This window comes from Protomyctophum bolini (genome assembly GCF_963924005.1).
Source record: "Protomyctophum bolini genome assembly, chromosome: 12".
Classification (NCBI taxonomy): domain Eukaryota; kingdom Metazoa; phylum Chordata; class Actinopteri; order Myctophiformes; family Myctophidae; genus Protomyctophum; species Protomyctophum bolini.
The window spans coordinates 5,728,181-5,742,654 of record NC_137873.1 but is presented as its reverse complement, the minus strand read 5'-3'; the positions used below and the strand labels follow the sequence as shown (position 1 = coordinate 5,742,654).

Here is a 14,474-nt window from a genome sequence, read left to right as displayed (position 1 = left end):
CTGCGTTCTTCTTCTTTGGCATTTTATCAGAATTTGGAACACGTGATTGGCATAGAGCATTAGTGATTGGTCGAATGACAGGAAGTTGTCATGATCAGACTGATGACGATAGACCCTATTCACGTGACGTCAGTTACTCTTCCGGTTTAGACTTTGTAGGGGATAATATTTAATTCTCCATTGAGTTTCTATGGACCTCTTCTGATCTACGGCTACAATATTTAATTTCGACCGGTACATTATAAGGTAATGGTATTTATGGCTTTGCGATGATCCTGTCTTGCTAATGTTATCGGTCTTTTGCATTTTACTGTTATGAAAATGTCTACGTTAGTTGGAAATGGAAGCTAACGAATGCTAATAATGCTAGCGATTTTCCTCTTGTATATTTAGCCTGGTTTATGTTAAGCTTTACCTTTTTATATGAATGTATAATGATCACTATACCTCCACCATACATTTGACTCTTGTCCAAAGCTTTTAATATAATCTGTTTCCATATATATCAATCATTTTAGTCATTTGTTTAAGTGATTTTGTCCTGACACCTTTCTTGTGATGCATAGCCTAGGGGGCTGAACAATGTTAGTTTTAGTTACGCTGACACAGCCTCTCGTTCATGCTCATTTTTGTTAAACATTTGGCCTTTGATTTGATTTGATTTGATTTGATTTATTTAGAAAAGCAATCATAATACAACATTATAATCAGCGATTCAAGGATTACACAGTAAAGTCCAAAGACTTATTTCCACTGGGGTCCTCTCACACTGAACAATACTTTAAAATACATCACAAATACATCCCTATCCATCCCTCTAAGTCTCTAAGATGACCCCTTATAGGGGAACCTTTTCCAGTAGCCATTTTTTTTGTCTTAGTTTTATGTCCTCAAATTGGAGGTCAGTTTAACACTGGATTTAACACAGGCTATTCCACTGTGTGGCTCCTATATAAATGAATGAGCCTTTGCCCACTTTACTGTGGTCCAGTGCCACTTTAAAGTGGCACTGGATAAGGGAGTTGGCCACCACTAATTTTGTCTCCCTATCCATGTATCTTGCTGTTCGAGCTAGAAACTTAGTCAGTCCGGAGACCTTGTTTAGCACCTTGCTGGCCATACTTCACTTTCAACAAAACTGTAAGCAAAGACATAAAAAAATGCACCTGTAGAACAGAACAAGGATTTTCTAGCAGTTCAGTTTCTGAAAATTTGTTCCAAGTTCAAGTTACAAACCATTCCATTTTCTCCCACATAAGGTTCCAGAGCCCATGAGGAAACCACATTTTGCCATCCTGATTGAAGCGCCCATGGACGCCCCCAGAGCACTCCAGAGGAACAACGCCCCCAGAGCGTTCCAGAGCAGGGCAAGTAATAGTACTTAAGTTACATTGTGTCATTCTGTTAGAGCAGCCATCGTCTTCCTGTGTTCCTGGCATTAAAGGACATGTACCATGTCTCATTCTTCCATTGTATGGCTTTTGCCTACTTTCTGTATCATTGCCTAGAAGACCCCTGGCTTAGAGCCTGTGCGCGCACGCACGCACTCATTCACACACACACACACACACACACACACACACACACAGATTGGTAAATTAATAGAAAGATTACAGTAGGTCGATAAGTATTGCACTTCAAAGTACAATTGTGGAGTCCTTTGTTTTTAGCTGACATGTTTTCCCTTCCTTCCAGAACTAGGAGGTGAGAGCTGTGCAGTCAGCAGACCTGGGTTGGAGCTGGACATGGAGCATCTGGAAGTGCTGTTTTCCCAAAATTCCCACTCGATCAATTATCATTGTAAATAGTGTCTTTATAATAGCCTATATTCATTTTATTATTATTGTATAGTGTAAATAAAGTGTGTATTATTTTTCTTACTTTGAGTCAATCACATGTTTCTAGTACAATTCTGTTTCTAGTCAAATAAATAGTGTGTATTAATCTAAAAAAAAATGACATTTGTGTTTGGTAGATTATTTCACAATGTTTCTTGGCAGTATAACCAGCGTTGGACAAAGTTCTCAACGGCAGTACAGTCAAAATATTACTCCTGGTTAAATTTGACTACTACAAGTGAAAGTTGTTTGTCAAACAAATGTGTAGGCCTACTTGAGTACTGGAGCAAATGTTTAAACAGTAAGAATTTAACAGCACAAATTACAAAGTAAATTTTTAGTTTATTATCAATACATTGCTGTTTTACAATTTTGACTTCGGTGTATATATTGGAAAAACAAATAAAACAACCTGCTGTCTGAGAGGTGGCTACGGGACTGAGATTCTGCTGGGACTCAGAAGAGGACAACTGCAGAATGTCTCTGGACCTGGTTGTCTGTGTAGAGAAGTACAGTAGGAAATTATGCCAAAACGACATCTTGCAAAATGCAATTCCTGGAAACGCCACTGGGACAAACCACTGATTTTGAACGGGCCCTTTCACCCTCTCGTTTGATCACTGATTCAATTATAGAACTTTATGAACCAGGCTGCATAAACAAACATCTTCCATGAGACCTACTTTAACTCATCTTGTTTCCAACCAGGAATATTTCCCACCTTTTGCAGAAATGACCGTACAGTCACATTAACCGGTTCATAAAGTTCTATAATTGAATCGGTGATCAAACCAGAGGGTGAAATGGTTTGATGTTAGTTAGTATACACAGGGAGAGAAGACTAGGGAATTTAAAATGTGATGGATGTCTTTTAGTCTGAAAGGGGTATGTGCCCTAATGCCTCCTTCTTCATTGTGACCTCACCTGTTTGGCTTCTATCTCTGAACAGGGATGTTGCAGTCTATCTTGACCAATCAGCTGGCTCTTCACTTCAGCACAGGCTAGAAGAGCTTCTAAGAACTCCAGAAACGTAATCTACAAGGAATAGACAAGAAGATACAGGTAAAATATTAATGAGCAGGAGAGAGATTGGCTGGATAGATGTGTAGGCCTACTATGCACTACTACTGTATATGTAAGTACATCAATAATTGTATCTATTCTGAAAAATATTACTTTGATTTATTTTGTATTTGTTGTCAAAACATGAAACTTTTAATTTATGTTTTCTCATTAGGAACAAATAGATATTAGAGCACAAGAGCTCACCTCTAGATCCAGGTTGTAATAAGAACCGGTGTCAATGTTCTCAGCACTCATGATCTTCAATAATTTTCCTGTGGTCAGCTTGGCATCAAACAGACCAAGATCCTGGTTTCGGTGAGAAACATTGACTATAAAACGGACTTAAACATTCTGTTTTATGAATCAATTAATAAATGACTAAAAAACAATAGAAATGTGTGGTAGTGGGATGTGGTTTCATGGCGACTGCACGCAGAGTACCACCACAGGGTGGCACCCTTCTGCAGTTAACACCAGCCTATTTCTCTGTTGGTTAGTGTCAGTATATCCTAGGATGTGTAGACATGATGGAACCTATGCATGGACACCCTGCCTAGAACCTTACCTTCACCAGACTCGGGGTTCAGGAAAAATATATCGCATTGTTTTCTGATCTCTCATATTGTTTACGATGTGCACTGCACACAATATACTTTAATTGAGGTATCTAAAGAGAGTACTGGAATGTTACCTTAAACATCCACACAAGGTTCCTGCAGGTCATGGTGTGGTCAGCTGAGGATGCTGGCTTGACTACACTAAAGGCCTGATAGATCTCCCAGCACCTCTCTGTGTAGTTCACAGTAACCACTGCCTGAACTGGGTTACCGAACAGAAACCCTGAATCAAAATAAAGGTGTAGAATTTTAGGGTGAGACTGCAGTCACTGGAAGGTCTTTGTATGTGTAGAATACAGTACAGTCATCTACGTGTATAAGAAGCCTATTTCGTGGAATGTGAATGCTGTATGCACCTTTTACATTCTTTGCATTTGGAAGGATGTTGTCATTCATCAGCTTGGAAAAACATGCCACCAAAACACTGTCTGACGACCTGGGACAATGAAAGACACATGTCTTATGTGTTCTTTATTGCACAGAAAATTCAGTGTTCATTTATCCATTTGTAACTGAGATTGTATAAATGTAACCAAATGTACCCTTATGGGTTCAATGGAAATTAAATCGGTTTACAATGTTTGGGTTAAGGTGAGTTCTGATCCCATTTCCATTTGGTTACATTTGGAGTTAAATTAACAGTGTGGACGCTGTATTACTCCCATGTCAGAGAAAGGTTTCAGTACTCACTGTATGTCCTCATGGTACATGTGGTAGGCCAGAACTACCACACAGCTGATGAATGTGTGTAGAAGCATTGCGGTGAAGGGAGAGTGGACCTCTTCTTCTGGAGGGACTTCCTCTGAGAACATGCAAACATCCACACACATGATCATTAGAGTTAATGTCAGAGGAGAAAAAGGGTTTAATCTCTGCCCATTACACAATTTTTTAGTTGTGCCTAACCGCTCCATTAAGTAGCAATGTGTGTATGTATGTCCCCGTGTCTGTCCCCAGGTCTGTATGTACGAGCATGGAAAGATGCAACACAGTAACTCTGACATTTCTCGACCGTTTCGGACACGAGACACAGGTGTGATTTTTTTATTATATAGCACTGTATTTACTGTTCTCAACTGTAGCGAATTGCGATATGCAATCACACACAATGTATTGAGCAGATAGAGTATAGTACTATATATGACTGAAACAGCGAGGGTCCCCTCACCTCTGATGAGGCGGTCTACTTGTGCCAGAGTGATGTCATGATGGTGGATGTAGCAGTCTTTCAGCAGACGCCAGAACTGCAGGCGAGACAGCAGGAAGGTGTTGTCTGGCGACTGAGGATGTCCAAGGCTGCTGTAGAAACTGTAGATAGACCTCAGCTCAGAGATGTGTCGAAGGACCACAAACTCCACCTGTTGCACGCGAACGCACAGACAGACACACACGCACACACGTTCCAACAAACAAAGTGTTGACTACAGTCACAGCAGGAATTCTAAATGAGAATAAATGTTATTTTCCAAATCTTGACAGAATACATGTACAATACAATTATCTGCAAAATGTGGACCTGTTTGCACTCCACATCCCTCTGGCTGCTGGGGATTTTCTCCAGCAGAGATCCAATATCCAGAGCCACGTCCGGACCGAGTACCACAGAGTGACTATCTGAGCCCCAGAGCCTCCTGGCACATATGGCTACAACAACATACACCACACTCATTAATGAGACTCAGTATACTCAGTCAATAGAATACCGGTACCTCAACTAATACCTCAACTTCTATACTTGTTATTCACTAGAGACTGAACGTCATTTTCAATATTTTATTGTTACAGAATACAGATGATACATTTGATTAGCATCAAGCATACTACCTACTCATAATAAAACATATACAGTAGGACATATAAGACACATTCAATGAACAATGGAAATCGGTTTACAGTCTTCTGGGAGGGGAGTATGAGTTCTGATCCCGCTCAGGTTGGGTGTTTTTGAACCATCCAAACAGAAGGAAGGGAACTCTGCCATGTGATCATCCACAAATTCCCCTTCAAAAACACGTCCGTTCTTGAATATAAACTTTCCCTGTGACACAAACATTTGAGTCACTTATAGAATCTCCAATTAACCATATGAACTTTAGCATCCCTATTCTGAGTATGTCATTATAGGTGAAGATTCTTAAAAAGCATATGCCAATTATGCTTCTTTTATAGTCCATCATACGTTGACTATAAACTCAAAACATGTTGTGAGCTTGCACGTTTTGCTGCGCAATACCATCATACGATACAAACTCATCACTTGAATATATTTCAACTTTGAATACTGGAATCAATATAAATGTACATAATAATGATATTTATGGAAATGCAGACACCATCATGTCAGTTTTCCACTGACCAATTTTACCTGCCCGTGTTTTTTATTGTGCTTCCATCCTCCTTGGTAGAGGGCCCCACCAGCATAGTAGAAGGTGCCACATCCATGCCTCTGACCTTCAACAAAATCTCCCTTGTACTCATTTCTCTGGGGGTACTGGGAGCCAGTCTTTCGCTTCAGGAACCAGGTATGTGTGCCTTTCCCATGCTGACAAGAAAGACGATAGAACATACATTAATTAACCAACTGCAGGGAAGAGACTGAATCTGTGGACTTACATACAGAATAACCGGGAACCGCTCAAATAGGATATCCTAAAAGGATATGGTGGGTCTGCACTCTGCCGAAGCAATAGGCTAGTAGGAGGACACAGTTCCAATTAAAAAAATTGCTATACATCAGTGTCCAACTTAAAGATGCAAGTGAAACAAATATATAATTTAGGAAACAATAAATAAAGGTCTATCTATCATCTGACATAAAAGTAAAGTGGAAAATGAGAACATTACAAAATAATTGTATTATGTGTAACTGTACACATTCAACTAATTGGACCACAATTGGATTCACTTAGTTCCATAAATACTCTGTCTGAGTTAAATTATGACAATTTTTTCCATACCTGAACACCATTTTGCCATGTCCCACTGTATTCCTGCTTCACATCTAGCCACTTCATAGTTCCCTCACCGTGTCTTTGGTTCTTCTTCCACTGACCCTCATAAAAGTTACCTGATGGGTAGCTGTTATAGGAAAGAGAAGTCATTATCATGTTCATGATCATTTTAAATGGATGCAAATACTGCATATGCAGGACAGTGTTCAAACAAAGGCAAACTAACTAACTGTGCTTTGCCTTTGTTTTTTTTTACAATGTATAGCATACCATCTCACTCCCCTTCCCTCTATGTTGTTATGCACCCAGTCTCCGCCAAACCAGGATGTTGCATCCCGGTTGTAATGGATTGTACCCTAATAATAAGCAACAGTTAAACACATTAGCGTTTGCATGAATCACTTTCAACCTGGCATCCCTATTTTGGGCATGTAATTTTATTTCATAAACATGATTTTCAACAACAATGCTGTTACAGCATTGTTGGGCAAATACCAGTAGTTTCATATAATACAACCGTTCAGGAAACATTTATTATTTTGTTTAAGAAAGGGTTAGAGGCCTCATACCTTGCCATGTCTTTTGCCACGATGCCATGCCCCTCTGAATATCACAGAGGCACACTTGTGGGTTCCAACCCCATGGCGTATGGCATTGAACACCTGTCCCTCATAGGTGCTTCCATCTAACCAGGTGTATTTTCCATGGCCCATGGGCACATTAGACACAAACTCCCCCTGTCACATTAGAAAGATCAGTTCACTTGTTTTTTATATAAGTGTGTGAATTAATGGCAATCACTTAATATAGTCTACCTCATATTTCACTCCATTTGCCCACGTGTAGACACCACGCCCATGCATGAGTCCTTCTGAAAACATACCCTTCAGAGAAACATAAATATTAAATCAGTTAAATTTTGAGTAAGGCATGTGATGTTAAGTTAATCACCTGACTAGCTTATTCGCCAGGTGTCCAGGTCTCATTAATTTAGCCTACCTTGTACACATGGCCTCCTTGAAAATATGCAACACCTTCTCCATGAAAGCGGTCTTTACACTTTTCTCCTTCATACCTGTCAGTGCAATATTTAAAGTTAATATTTCATTATGAAAGTCATGATTGATTCACCTGTGGTGAATCAATCATGGCAGTGACCTATCCCTGAGACTAAACTGTTAGGCTAAACAAACATGATTAGGCTTCTTCATCTTTGAATGATATTAAATTAATACTGATTCACCTCTTGACAATAATATCAGAAAGGTCAGGAAGTACATATATGTCTTGGTTTTTCTCCGGCAGGTTATTATTAGTTACTATCGGGCCGACTTGCGAAGTGAACGAGGTTGTCAAATCTGACAGTTTTTCCGACTCCTGTTCGTGTTCGACACCTGATTCCAAGACGAAACTGACGGAGCCATCCGAAAAGATTTTACTCTCCGTTAACTCGGGTGTAGCAGCTTTATCAACACCCTTTGTTTTCTTCTTTTTATCGCCCTTTGCCATTGAATAAGCTGCTTCTCAGACTCCACCAATTTCCAAACAACCGTCTCCATAGCAACGCTACGGGATCTGTCAGAGTACAAAAAGTGTGCTCTCGTACTCTCTGGTCTGAACAACAAGCCACTACCAAGTAGGCCTACCAAATAGTAAGAAAGGAATACGTAATTTTATATAACGCATACACTACATGATCAAAACTTTAATACACGATGTTCAGGTCAGGAGACAAACATAACAGAATGCCCTGCAATTTGGTTAACATAATTGTTAAATAGCTTTATATTAATTGCTATATAGGCTATTGGGGTCTTTGTCTCGCCAGCTCTCTATATCCAAAAACATTTTTTTTAATAATATTTTACAAATGAGCTGACAGTTGGAATTGGAATAATAGCCTACAAGATTATAAATGGGTTTGCTCTCCTGGTTGGATGAAATTGATGAATGACCTGAAAATGGGTTGAGATGGAGCGACCCTTGTTTCCACAAACACAGCAGAAATTATTACAGTAAATCACAGCAGAAAATTATAATAACACACACACACACACACACACACACACACACACCTGGCCTTCCGATTGTTAGGTTGTGATTACACAGAACTGTAAGTACTGTTCTGATATGGATTTTTTTCAGTCTTTATCAATTCCGATATTGGGGAACAGAAAGACCGGAAGGCCAATGTCAATCTATTTTGTTTCTCTCACACAAAGATAAAAAAGGCAATTGATTCCACTGTCTGTCCCAGTAATTTTAGATCTCTTACTGATATGAAGTGCAGTGCGAAATGTCCTTTTTTTATGCATTCAAGCAAGTAATTGAGAAAAAATGAATTGCAATTACACCGGTCACCTGATATAGCATCTTTAATTATTTATCAAGAATGTACAAAATGATCTATCTTGAAAGAAACAAAAGTGTTACAAATTTGAAGGGGAAACAATTGTGGAGGAAAAATAAAGTCTCCTTTAATAGCCACGATTAACCTATGGTACAAAATGTAGATATGAGCTCAATATACAGTAGTATCAAGGCAGAGGCAAGGAAGCAACCAGGTGCTCAGGAGGTGTGCAGGTATAAAAAATAGTCAATCAGGATAACACATAACAAAGTGGAGATCCGGGCACACTTAATGTTAAAAAGGAGGAAAACCTTTTTTTGGTTGAATAAAGTTTTCCTCCTTTTTAACATGAAGTGTGCCCGGATCTCCGCTTTGTTCTATACAGTAGTATCAGTCAATCCAATATGTAACTTGTGTCAAGACAATCGGTATCCTCAGTCCTGTGAAATCATGTCTAAATTAGCCAGGTGTCTCATGGTGGGTCTTCCATGCGGACAGTTCCACGGCTGTTCAATCTCTCCCATGTGAACTACCAGCTTCTTCATCTCGCTGACATTCAAAGCAGTACCAATCATCACCTGAGGATGCAGCCAAGCACAAATATCAGACAGGACATTAAGAGGTAAACTGGTAAAGGGAGGTTTCATTGTTAGCTAGTAGATCAGCTATTGAAGAGAGAGTGCAGGGGGAAAATAAGTCAAACAAAATATATACAGTATGGTTTTGAATATTAACTCCTTCAGCGCCACCTGGTGGTCACCAGTTTAGGCTTTGTGTGCCAATTCCCCCATTATAAAGAAAGAAAGAATTAATTTGTAATTCTATTATGCATGTAATGTGCACCAGACTGTTTTAATAAGAAACTATTTCCTCTACACATGCCTCTCTTAAAACATAAATACCAATTTTCTTTTCATTTAGATAAATTCTATGATCAACATGAACTCACCGATTTCCTACAGGACCTGGAGGCAAACATCTGTCTGACACGAGAAGGGCGACACATGACCCCTGGGCTGTCACTCAACATGAAGATCAGCTCCTCGATGTCCGCTGGGCCAAACGTCCAGTTCTTACTGGTTGGTAAAGACACAAGCTTCACTCTCTCCATCACCTGGGCTGCAAACACAATCAGTAATGTTTCAACTGTCCATTGGAATCATATCTTATCAGAAACATGTCATTTCTAACCTGATGCTTTTACGGAATATACGTAGTTGCTTTGTGGTGGAAACATTTTGAGTTTTTTGGTGCCTTTGCACAACATTGTGCAAATGACAATATATATTTTGGGCATTCATTTATATTTAAAACATTAACATAAAAAGATAAGAGATACAATGTTTCTGTCTGTCAGCGATATGCTGTCACAAGGAAAACAATAACCAGTAACAGTAACCAGTGTCATATAACAAAGTACTTTGTACTACTTTCACCCTTGCTAAATTATGCATACCATCCTCATCAATGATGAACTCAAAGCCATTCTTTCTGAAGATCTCAATGTTCTCCATCAGTACATTCTCACTGACTGCAGTAAGGTGAAGATTCTGAGGCCTGAAATGGACCAGGATTCAAAGTGGTAATAACATGGTTTAGTAAAGGAAATGGAATTTCAAACAACCCAATTACTGAAGTGCAAAGATGTGGAACGTCACTCTATAAGCATGCCCTTACGCTATAAGTTTCTGTCCTTGGAGGGCAGTGTGCTGCTGGAGCATCTCAAAGTTGTATTTCTCATCTGTCGCATGTTGGTCGATCATGAAGAGGTCAGAGTTCAACTTTGTGATGATGAAGCCCAGGTTAAACTGACCAATGATGTCCATGTCTTTGAACATGTCCTTACTGTAGAAATGAGAGAAATCTATTTCAGTGATTTGTAGTTCCTTATGATAAATGTTACTTGCTTGCTTCTCCAGATGTTCTTCTAACCTGTTCTGCATAAGGTAATGTCTTAAAAGAAGTAGTAGCGTGAATTTAGTGTTTGTAATTCATAATCAAATGGTATACTAGTCTAGTCCAACTAAAGTACCACAGAACAATATTGCAGAAGACACAAGGGAACTTATGGTCAACACATCAATATCCCACCCAATCTCCTTCTTGAGCTCATCCTCTGCACTCTGGTTCTCTCCAGGACTAATCTTGGCCCTGAAGCGTCTGTACTTCAGACCTTTGTCGGCTTTTGCCGTCTGCTGCAGCTTCTTCAACCTCCCCGTCAACTCGTGGAAAGAGAAATGGAGTGGCAGTGTCCTCTTCTTTAAATGCATGGGAGCATCCACAGATTCCACACAGGAGACGGAAGAATCCTCAGAGTGTGGTTGAGTGGTGGATCTCTCCTCTACAGGCAGATCCTCCTTTCTGGGTCTTTTGGCCCTTGGGGTCTGGCTGGAGTCTTCCCTGGAAGAACACAGTTCAGTCTCTGTGTCTGGCTGTTCCGGGACATTCTGAGGCATGTCCAGGGATTCCTCAAATGTCTCACATTTGTCGCTAGGTGTGTCAGTTGTCAGGTCTGGAGAGTTGAGCTCTGAACCCGAACAGGGGCTAGTTGGTGATGCTATCATGGAGGAACATTCAGGCAAGGTGTCATCTCTTCCATTGTCTACGTCACTGTGTGGGGTCCTTCCATACCTGAACCCATCTAGGACTGACCTCCCCACTAGGGAAGATTTTGTTACATCTCTGGTGGATTTAACAGGCGATTTTAACGTTGAACTGTGGGCGGAAGTCTTTTCTGAACCCTTAAAGAATGACTGCAGCGTCTTCTGCATTGGTCCACTGTTTGTAGCTTTGGAAGCACTTGGCTTGGTTCCATTGCTGGAACCATGATGCATTGAGAAAGCAGCTTTCAGCCCAGCCAGGTTAAGAGATGACTTGGGTCTTTGGAACACCAATTCAGAATCCTCTCCAGGTTCTGAAATGTTCTTGTCAGATGGGACCACCTGACATTGTTCAGATTCAGACCTCGTTTCCACAGGTTTGTGGGAATCTAGAGAAAGAAACATTTGTATTAGTGCATTCACCAGTCCCCAACACTAATCATAACGGAAATGAAAATAATAATATTACTATTCATATCCATTAATTAATAATAAGCTTTAACATTTGTTCTTACTGGTCCCGAGGATGGGTATATGATTGAGGTTGATCTTATTGACTCCATTCTCATACATGGCGATGAGAGAGGTCTTCAGAGTGGCCAGCAGGAGTTTCTCCTCCTGGAGAAAGATCTGACGCTTGTCTGGAGTGACGTTCACATCGACACAATCTGGAGAAGCACCACAATAGAACTCATTAAATAAAATACAAGAAGCTTAGAATGATGTTTTCTGAGGATATAGTATCTGGTTTATCATCATTGTGTAAATATTTTGTGAAAGCACCAATAGTTAAACCCCACAATATCATGATTTTCTACATACCGACCAGCCCTACTGTAACCTGGTCTAACAAAACTACCGGTACACATTGTCATTTACATATTTATAAAGTTGCCAATTTCACCATTCAAAATGAGAGGAGATTATATCAAACAACCAAGGTGAATGAATACAATTGGCGTATTTATGAAAAAGTTGCTCCAAAACTACTTTAATGTTTTTTTATGATAATTAATGTATTTTTGCCTTTATTGATAGATTAACAGTAGTTTGACAGGAAAGGGGGAGAGAGAATACGCATGTCGAGGCGCAGCGCAAATGTAATGGCAGCGTAGGCCTACGAGGTTCACATGCGCAAAAATAACAGATGTATAATTATCGACACGGAATGGTGTACGGTATATGGTAGGCTACACGTGGATGTAAGCTTGTAGATCTGTTTATTTTAAGCATGCGCAGCCGTCACGCGAAGTTATGACAAAGCATGCAATGCATGAGTCTTCATGCGAGAGTTTCTCTTTCAACTCGATCGTGTCCCCTACTTTTTTCTGTCTGTCTGTCTGTGTTTGTGTGTGTGTGTGTGTGTGTGTGTGTGTGTGTGTGTGTGTGTGGGGGGGGGGGGGGGGCGCACATGAGGGGGAGAGACCCATATATTTATATGGGAGAGACGCAGAGACAGAGAATTTGAAATATTTAAAATCATCCATGTCGCGCACGGCCGCACGTATAGAGAAAAAGCCAATGTTAAATAAGCTATACACAGGTGGTCCCAAATGATTAATTGATTACATCACTATAGCAAAAGACGTAAAACTAGGTCAACTCAATTAGCTGCAGCGGAGCTTTTCTGACTTGAAGCTCAATAACCTACTAACTGACCACCTTCAAGTTTAAACCATAAGATGACATGGAAATGCCTGCCGATTTGATGCGCAGAAATAACATATATCTAATCAGGTCAAGGTGCACACATGGAAGAAAAGTCATTTTTATCGGGGATACCTTGTTGTTGTAGGCTATACGTCTCCGTGAATTGTATGCATCAGCAGCAAGCACATTATTGTTCAAACACCTGCTCCTCTGTTCACCTGTTGCTCTTATTTGGCTAATAAAATAATTAAGAATGAATGCAATAGCAAGTTGTTGCTGTCATGTTGCTGTTCTCTTCTCTCTCTGTGTGACTGAAGGTTGTCCCAAAAATTGTAGACAGTGATTTCCCCTCATGTTATTTTTCCCTCACTATTTGGTTCGCTTAACATGTCCACGTGTCATTTGTTTACATATTTGGTACGCTTTACAAAGTCCAGTGTGAACACCAAACGGACCAAAATCAAAATGCTAATATTTGGTCCTTGGTCCTTGATCCGGACCTTCTAAGCGAACTTTGGGTGTGAAAGCGCCCTAAATCAACTGTAGATTTAGTCGACTAAAATCTCATGACATTTAGTCGACTAAAACTAGACTAACACCAACACATTCCAGGTGAATAAAATGTGACTAAAACTAAATTAAAACTATTCCAAAGACTATGACTAAAACTAAAATCAAAATGTGCTGCCAAAAACAACACTGGTGGCAATGTGGAAGTCCATCCTCGTCATGGGCCACTGATTGAATGTACACTTTATATGTTGTGGCCTCTATACTACCAAAGCCTAATATAAAGGAGAAGTTGCAGGTTTCTCACAATAGGTTGCTTGGTCTGGACTGGTTGTTGGAAAACAGCCCTTCCAGCAGTTGGGTTGGCTATATAGCTCTCTCTGGCAAGAGCCCAGGTCAGTTCAACCAACAAACAGCTGATCTTGGTACACATTCATCAACCACAGCACTGCTGTGTATACCTTTCCCTTTGCAATCTTTTTGTTTAAATAAGTGTAACAAAGTTCAATCCCTCCTGACCAGAGCCAGCATTGCAGGCCTGTCTATATGCCAACATTCACCACCGAAATGGGAAAACGCTCATTTTTAGATTGGGAGGAGCAGTAAACTTGGAACTGGCTATACACCCTCGACGTTAAAGAGCATCGGCCATCAGCCATGTCCTTTCTTTTTAAGAAAAAAGGTCAAAGCATGGCTATTAGATTGGGCACAATTCTATGGAATACTTTTGTACATTTCAAGTAGGCCTACAGGACTTTTACTTGTAACAGAGTAGACTGTAGTTCTACTTTATCCTTTCTTCCACCAATGCTTATGAGCATTGGCTCAGGGGTAGAACTGGTAGAGCAGCAAGATGGCAACGAGGTTCCCAGTTCGATCCTGGGCTCCCCCAG

At 40.1% G+C, this 14,474-nt stretch overlaps 2 protein-coding genes and 1 long non-coding RNA gene across 3 annotated transcripts; 1 reads left to right on the top strand and 2 right to left on the bottom strand.

Annotated features, from left to right (window-relative positions):
- Positions 1 to 148: 148 nt before the first annotated feature.
- LOC308325539 lies at positions 149 to 1,894 on the top strand. The gene is made up of 3 exons (XR_013965035.1): positions 149 to 246; positions 1,260 to 1,367; positions 1,696 to 1,894. It is a non-coding gene; the product is annotated as an uncharacterized lncRNA (long non-coding RNA).
- Positions 1,895 to 2,747: 853 nt separating this feature from the next.
- LOC308325436 (radial spoke head 10 homolog B-like) lies at positions 2,748 to 7,539 on the bottom strand (the record flags this gene model as incomplete). Its single annotated transcript, XM_080777928.1, has 14 exons — positions 7,471 to 7,539; positions 7,287 to 7,355; positions 7,041 to 7,208; positions 6,742 to 6,827; positions 6,478 to 6,598; positions 5,886 to 6,062; positions 5,414 to 5,558; positions 5,037 to 5,164; positions 4,689 to 4,878; positions 4,211 to 4,322; positions 3,877 to 3,956; positions 3,595 to 3,743; positions 3,108 to 3,209; positions 2,748 to 2,873 (listed from the first exon to the last, which is right to left on the bottom strand). The coding sequence occupies exons 2-14, from the start codon at positions 7,350 to 7,352 to the stop codon at positions 2,748 to 2,750; spliced, it is 1,650 nt and encodes a 549-aa protein (XP_080634054.1). The 5' UTR covers positions 7,353 to 7,355; positions 7,471 to 7,539.
- A 1,380-nt stretch (positions 7,540 to 8,919) lies between these two features.
- On the bottom strand, positions 8,920 to 14,112 carry LOC308325435 (mismatch repair endonuclease PMS2-like; the record flags this gene model as incomplete). Its single annotated transcript, XM_080777927.1, has 7 exons — positions 8,920 to 9,399; positions 9,771 to 9,940; positions 10,278 to 10,378; positions 10,499 to 10,666; positions 10,913 to 11,810; positions 11,937 to 12,111; positions 14,101 to 14,112. 7 exons carry the CDS (start codon positions 14,110 to 14,112, stop codon positions 9,256 to 9,258), a joined length of 1,668 nt encoding a protein of 555 aa, XP_080634053.1. The 3' UTR covers positions 8,920 to 9,255.
- Between the last annotated feature and the right edge of the window lie 362 nt (positions 14,113 to 14,474).